At 40.6% G+C, this 7,412-nt stretch overlaps 1 protein-coding gene across 1 annotated transcript in view; it reads right to left on the bottom strand.

Moving 5' to 3' along the window:
- Positions 1–5,071: 5,071 nt before the first annotated feature.
- Positions 5,072–7,412, bottom strand: part of PKDCC (protein kinase domain containing, cytoplasmic) — a 35,872-nt gene continuing 33,531 nt past the window's right edge. Inside the window, exon 7 of the mRNA XM_066178371.1 lies at positions 5,072–6,326. Coding sequence (XP_066034468.1) covers positions 6,241–6,326 — 86 coding nt within the window. The 3' untranslated portion in view covers positions 5,072–6,240. The remainder of the gene's footprint in view (positions 6,327–7,412) is intronic.

The following is a 7,412-nucleotide window of genomic DNA, read 5'->3' as shown; positions in this document are numbered from 1 at the left end:
AGTTAATCTCCCCCTGAGACGTAGGGGGGAATTTTTGGACTGCGTATTTGCTCTTCCCCCACAGCAAATTATACAGTTATTATAAAGATGGTATTTCTGGTTTTCTTACACCTTTTTTACTATACAGTTCTCATGTCCCTTTTCTATTACTTTTAGAATGAGACATGTTTGCCATCCAGTGATATTTGTGGTTAGCTTCAACGTCCACTTTGGAATTACTGCTAACTTTAGTCACCCATTCTTGTCCATTGGTTGTTACGGCACAGAAGCCATGCAGAATCAATTGCACCACAGCTACCCTTGTTTCTGAATTGCTCTCTTTTACTCCTATTCTTTAGTAGTTGATTAAAAGAGGCAAAGAGGAGTTTGTTCACCTATGAATACACAATTCCAAGAGCTCAGTCTCTTAGAAATGAACTGTGTATTAGAATAATTATAGGCCACGGAACACGTGTTGCAACGTAAGGCAGCAAAATGGTGATATCTTTTCACACCTGCCACTTTGACCCGTAATCCAAGTCATTAAACTTTTCAATCCCCCAGGTAAAGAGTGTCTGTTCACAAATTCACTGCATGAATGTGCATTATTTTTTGCCTCTGTAATATAGTTTCTGCTTAAGAGCTGTCACTGACCAAAGTTCTATAATGAATCACAAATCAGAGCCATGTACAAATCAAAAGCTGGCATTTAATTGAAGCATTTCCATTCTTTAAACAGGCTTTAGGTTTGTGTCTCGTGGGGGTTAAAAGACAGGATGGTAAAACATGTAGAAATTGTAGCATGCATGCTGATCAACAGCTTATGCCCAAGAATGAGGCAATACTTGCCAGTAAGTCATATGAGGTTTTTCATAGGTCATGAACTTGCACAAACCCAAGGTCTCCTATAAAACATTAAATACACCCACTTCTGAAAGTGCCACTGTGCCCCAGTCATCCATTTGTCTGACTGGCTGCTCTGCATTCCTTCTACTCTATTTATGGAAAGCTGTAATTCATAAATACCAATTTGTACCATTATCTTCATACATGCCAGGTACTTGTAGTATTGAAAACTGGAACTTGTTCTTAGGGCATACTTGAAGTTGGCAGATGGATGATAAATAGGAATGGCATTATACCTATTAAACACTGAGTGTAAATGTGTAGAATTCATATTCCCTTCCTGGTATTATTTATTAAATAATATGTCTTTAATTTTCTGTCTCTTGGTAAAGCTTCCATCTAAAAGAAAGATAAGTCTTCACATTGTTATTGCTTAAATTTCACAGGAACCCACACGTGTTCACATGCTCATGTACATATGGGAAAACCAGTGTATTTTTCCTCACTTATGTGGCTCAAACATTTAGGTCCAAGGGGTAGGTTTTACTGAGTGCCTTCTCCATAGATACTTGAAAACCTAACAGTACTGTTTTACGTGAGCATATATCAAGGATTAACTGACCTATACTGGTAAAATTCAGCTAAGTGAGATCAGATTCTGACTTTATCATTTCAAGTAGCCATTGGATAGTTTAGTCTTCCTTCTCAGCCTCCCAGTCATTTGCTGAAAAACTGTGGTTAGCAGGGATTTTTTGTTTAAAAGCCACAATTTCTAATAAATGTGTTGTTTGCCCTCTGGCTTGACATCAAAGACGGTTTCATAACGAGGGTGGCTCCTACTGAATTATATTTCCCATCAGTTTGCAGAGAAGTGGGGCACCCATTACAAAAAGGCAACTGTTGACTGTACACAACCGCAGAGGGAAGTGACAAAAGGTCTTGTTTCCTTCACATTTTTTAAATGCACCTCTTAGAAGCATCCATTCCAATACGAAAAAAAAAATCACTTGTACTTGCAACAAACTTACTTCTTAGAGCTCAAATGCCCAGGTCCATGTCTGTGTTGAAGGAAGGGCGGGGACTCTGCATGCCCTGGGAGCTCTAGAGAAGGACACACCAACAGGATTCACTCCGGCTTAAAACAGAGAGAGAGGGAAAAATATTTTTCATGACCAAAAAAGAAAAGGATTTAATGATCACATCTCAAAAAACATTAAGCAGACTATGACTGCGAAGTCTTTATATACTGCCTGCTTTCCACCAGTGTTCCTATTCTTTTTTGAGTCCTATTTTTTTTCTGCAGTCAGTTGATGAAAACTTCAGATGAGTCTTTTCGACCAAAATCTGTTTGACTTCTTTCAACACTATTTCACATTTTGACCAAAAGGTTAGGTATATGTTTTCCTCGAAAAAATTTGTGAAGTCTTTCCACTCCATTTTTTCTTTTCCCCCCTTGCCCCTCAATAGTAGGTTGTAGTTGAGCCTTCACAGAATTTAGTGCTAAAGAATACAATATAAGTCTCTTCCTACTAAATCTGAACATCACTATTCACATCATCATAGTTCATATTACTTCCTGACAGGCAACATAATATGATCTCTGGATATTCGCTACCACCTTCCATATGCTTTGAATTACAAATCCTCTTGGTACATGTTGATAAGGTGAATTCCAGAGGCAGGGACAAGGTCTTTGCTATGCACCTACCATTGTCAGGTCCTGCTCTAGGTGAATGTCCCGCAGAATGAAGAGTTGCCTTCATGCCAAGTTGCTGTCCTCCCTGCATCCCACAAATCTCACAGATCTTTTGGGAAACCTTGATCATGGCTGGCAGAAGGACTAAGCAAAATGCCTCGGTGAAGCAGTGAGAGGCAGGGCAAATCACAAATATTTGTACTACACTGAACTCCATTATCTCATGCTGAAAGAGTACCTCTCTGATACTCTTTGCCAGCATCTCACTGCCCATCCAACCTCCTTCACTCCTTATACAAACTTACCTCATCTGGAAACAGGGCCCACTTGTTTTCAGGCTTTGTCTCATGGCAATGAATGCTCATGGCAGTATTAATAATTCCTCCACAGATTTCTCCCAGATGCGATGTGAGTTGTGACCAGCTGTTTGAAGCTGATTAAGAAGACCTCAGATTTCTACTTAAAAAGACACACTGAAGCTGGGGAGAAAGCTCTGAAAATTGAGCTGAGATAAAGCAGTAGGCTCAGACAAGAGAGAGAAAACTAGAAAAACACATTTTTATTTTGGTCTAAGCAAAGATAAAAGCTTTCAGCATGTCTCCCCTGCAATCCTCAGGACATCAGGTGATGCTGGTCAGTGCTTGTTTCATTGTCTGGAACTTGTTCCCAGTGGTGGAGCTAGAATCACCTCCGAACCAAACCATCAGGAGACAGTGGGCAGCTCTTGGAGGTGCTCTGAGCTTCAGACCAGCCAGGGCAACGTGGTGCTGGACTGGGCCAAACACTCAGCACAGCTCCTTGCAGAGCTGCAGCACCCATCGCCTCACACAGCTCTCACTTCTCCAGATGAACTCAACATCCTGTTTAGCACTTCATTTTGTGCACAGGCAATTGTTTTTTCACTGAGGAAATAAGCTCTCTCTGTTCAGCATGACACGTACATAAATACGTATACACATACACACACGTGCATGTGCACACACAGACAGCACTCGTTTAAAGCCCTGTGGGTGTCTTCTTTCATATTTCTATCTTGTGACTTGAGGAAGCCAGGAAATGTAAAAAGCAGCAAAAAGTTAGGGAAAAAACCAGACAGAAATTCCTTTTCCACAGAAAACATGAAGCAGGTCCCAGGCTGAGTGGCCCAGACCTGCCAACTCACTTCGTGCCTTGCTTCCTCCTCTTCCTCCTCCTCTGTGGCTTCTCAAGGGTTTCCATGCCACATGTGCCAGTCAGGCACTGCTGAATCAGACCCACTGCAGAAAAAATCACTTTCTCCACATAAATTCAGAATTTTACCCGTGCTTATTTATGGCTGTTAAATTCTCTTATTGTAGTACTGCACCTCTCTCACTAAGATTTTAATCAGCATTTCCACTGGAAAGCCTTACTCTCAGAGTTAAAAAACCTGCCTGTATAAAGTTGATTACTACTGAAATTTAAAATCCAACTTCTTGGCTCACAGCTATGTTTCTTTCTTGCTTACATGATCTCTGTTTGCAAAAGCTGATATAAATTTGTTTGGCAACCTTGTTTAATTCTAGGCATAAACAATTCCTGACTTAAGAGGCATTTTTTCCAGTGTGCAGAAAGTGATGGAATGAAATTATTGAAGTTACCTACTACAACTTTAAAGTATTACCCTGGATGCCTTTTTTTTTTTCTTTTAAATGTTGGAATTTTTTACATGGGAATGCAACTAAAGAATTTAAATTTAAATAATTTTTAAATGCCGAGTATTTTTGGAACTGTGCAGTGCTTAAAGGGAAGGAAATCACAGGAGGTTAAAGACTTTCAAAATACATACCAGCACCTCAGTGCCAACAACCCATATCACTTCAATGAACTGTGCAGTATGTGTTGGCATGATTTATGCAGCAATTTTAAAAGAATCCGTAGTGTTTGTTTATTACCACAGTATGATTGATGGGTTCCTAAGTGCACGGTGACACAATCAGCTGAGCTATTACTGCTGGGAGTTTGATAATTTGTGAGTTACAGCCATTACAGGGCGTCCCTTCAGCCAACTGCCAGAGCCATTAGGGCATGGGTGACCTCAGCGAAACCCTGGTGGGGCGAGACCACTACCCGTGGTGTCACTGTCAGACCTTCTGTTGTGCACAGCCACACTGCTGCCCAACCTCCCTGACTCTCCTGCTCTCCTTCCCTGCCCCTCCCTGGCAGGGGCTGCTGCCTGGCTTCCCTTTTGGCCCAATGAGCAATTTCAGCAAGTCCTGCTCTCACCACTGCCTCTTCCAAGTGCTAAAAGGCTGATACCAGCATAAGGTAAAGCACAGAGCAGCAAAGGCTGCCCAGCCACTGTCTGCTGACCAGGACACACTTTATGATAGGCAAGCATGTAGAGAAAGCCACCAAATACTCCAGGTAACAACAGACCCCCCCCTCCCCCTCCCCGGGAAACACTGGAACAACCTCAGTCCTTCCTCAAAAAAATATCCCAAGTTTGAGTATACATACAATGCACTGGATTTAGGCATTTATTTGAAATACAAACACACACACACCAAAAAAAAAAAACAAACCAAGAAAAAGAATTTATTTACCTTTTATTTTTATTTTTTTACAAAAATAAACAATTTGAGAAACAAAAGCACATTTTTTTTCCTGACTGTACAAACTACAAAACAGTATGACATTGGTCACTTTAGCATTTACTTCATTGCTTTCACTGAAAGCAAATTCTTTAGACACACCCCGCCTTTAAGATGCATTTTATATAGAATTAAGGCTAGCATTCATTTGACATCATTAAGGTAATTTACTTCATTCACTCTAAGAATCAGCAAGCTATGCCTTAGAAAGCCAAGGACCTGATGATAAAAGGTACAAATAACTGCAAGATAGTCGTTAAATTAGTACTGTTCAACCAGCTGGACTGCTTTGCCAGTCTGTCAAAGATGTGGCTTCCTGAACAATTCAAACTGATTCAACAAAAGTCTTAAGCACAGGCTTAATTGTAAGCATATGCTTAGGCCTATCCAGCAAAGCACTCGGCACTTGGGTAAGACCCTGCTCTTTCAGTGGGACTATTCATATGCTTATGTGATTTGCTAGATCTACAAAATGGCTCTTTCAAATTAAAAATGAAACTTTTTGATAACAGTGGAAGCAAAAATGAAAATTAGTTGCAGTCTTGCAATTCTAAACATAAGCAATCTCTTCCGTTTGACAAATATGCCGGCATTGCATATTCCATAGCTTTAACACAAATGCTGATTGTCCTCAGTATCGTTTGCTATTCAGCAGACAAACTGATACGCTTCAGTTCCTCTGTTGTGATTGTCCGTGCCCAAATAAATATCAGTGTGGAGGATACAGGCTTCCCAGAGAAATGATCAGCTTTCATCCCTGGACACACATGTATAGGTCAGAAATGTTATGCTAACCTTGGTTAGAAAAGCCAGAGCTGCCAGCTGACTTATAACCGAAATTATACACTAACAGTGTATCATCTCTTGTACTTTGCTCTGGGTTGTTTTGGTTCGTTTTTAAATCACATTTTCAAAATCTTTTTTTATTGCACATTCATCCTGGTCATGCAGGTTATTTCTTTAAAGTTTCCTTTAGCACTCTATAGATTAGAATGAGTAATAGTGCAATTATTTCTCCGGCCAGAGCCGCCTTCTACCTAACAGCTGCCTATATTTATACACAAACAGCTCTTATCACTCACGTGTCAGACTGAGCCATTTTAGGTGTCAGTCTGTCACTTTCACGTATGTTATCTTGTCAGGATCAGGCACAATATGATTTGAGGCCATCTTGAAGAAGACAAGCTGCCGACCTGCATTGAATAGGAAAGGGGGGAAGGGGAAAATACTTAGATAAGTGATGAGCAAAAGGTTGCCTACCTTAAAATACTGACATTTCAAATTCTACTTCAACCTATGCATTCTTCAGGCCATGCAAGACTGAACTCTCTCTTAACTTCAGCTGGTATAAACCTGAACGGGTTTTGTCAAAAATGGAACCAAAGTTCCCTTGTTTTCAGTATCTTTACTCTTATCTAATAATGGTTAAGATACAGCTGTGCACAGCTAACACAGTAAATGAAGAAAAGGTCTGAAGTTTTTAATACTAACTCCATGTGATCTTTAAAAAAGTATTTTGAGACTCCCATTGATATAAACAGGCTTTAGTTCAGGGCTTAAATGGAGGACATCTATTTGGTTGTACAGAAGCAGAATCATATTTGCATGCTTGATCTTTACAAAACTGATCAGTGCAATGTGCATTAAACAAGACTTTCTCTGAACCAGCTCTTGCTGATCACTTTGTAGCTCTGGGCTTCAAACAAGCTGGAACAAAGTTTCAAAGCAGCAGGAAGTGACAGCAGCCTGGGTAGCATAAGGCACCTGCTACACTTATTTCCAAGGCCAGCGGGATATGAATTTGGCAAAGTTTGTTTGTTTGGTATCTGTGGCAGTCACAGCACAGTTCTTGTATCTCCCCATACTCACGGACCTGGCACCTTAGTCACATTCCTGCCACCCAATGAGCTGCTGCTGCCCCACATACCTGCAAAATCACTGCCTTTCCTTGCAGCAAAGACCACAGAGATACACTCCATATCTACTGTACTTCTGCCTTCCCTCTCTAAACTTGAAAAAATCAAATGCTATTTGCCCCCAGCCTGCCTCTCAAGGGGCCCCCATAACACTATTTTCTTTAAAAGTATCACATGGCAAATGGGATTCCTCAACCACTGAGCAAATTTCCAAGCTGCAGTGTTCAGGGACTCAAGTGCTCATGCATTAGGACTGAGATGGCAAAGGGAACAACAAATAAGACTACAAATATCGCTACTAGGTCCCATTAGCTTTTAATATTGTAACCTGAGATAGGAGCTGCTATAAACTTCCTATTAATT

The sequence above is a fragment of the Chamaea fasciata genome, unplaced genomic scaffold, assembly GCF_029207755.1.
Source record: "Chamaea fasciata isolate MVZ Bird 193981 ecotype frontalis unplaced genomic scaffold, bChaFas1.0.hap1 SCAF_3, whole genome shotgun sequence".
NCBI classification, from domain to species: domain Eukaryota; kingdom Metazoa; phylum Chordata; class Aves; order Passeriformes; family Sylviidae; genus Chamaea; species Chamaea fasciata.
This window is presented reverse-complemented; position numbering and strand designations above follow the sequence as displayed.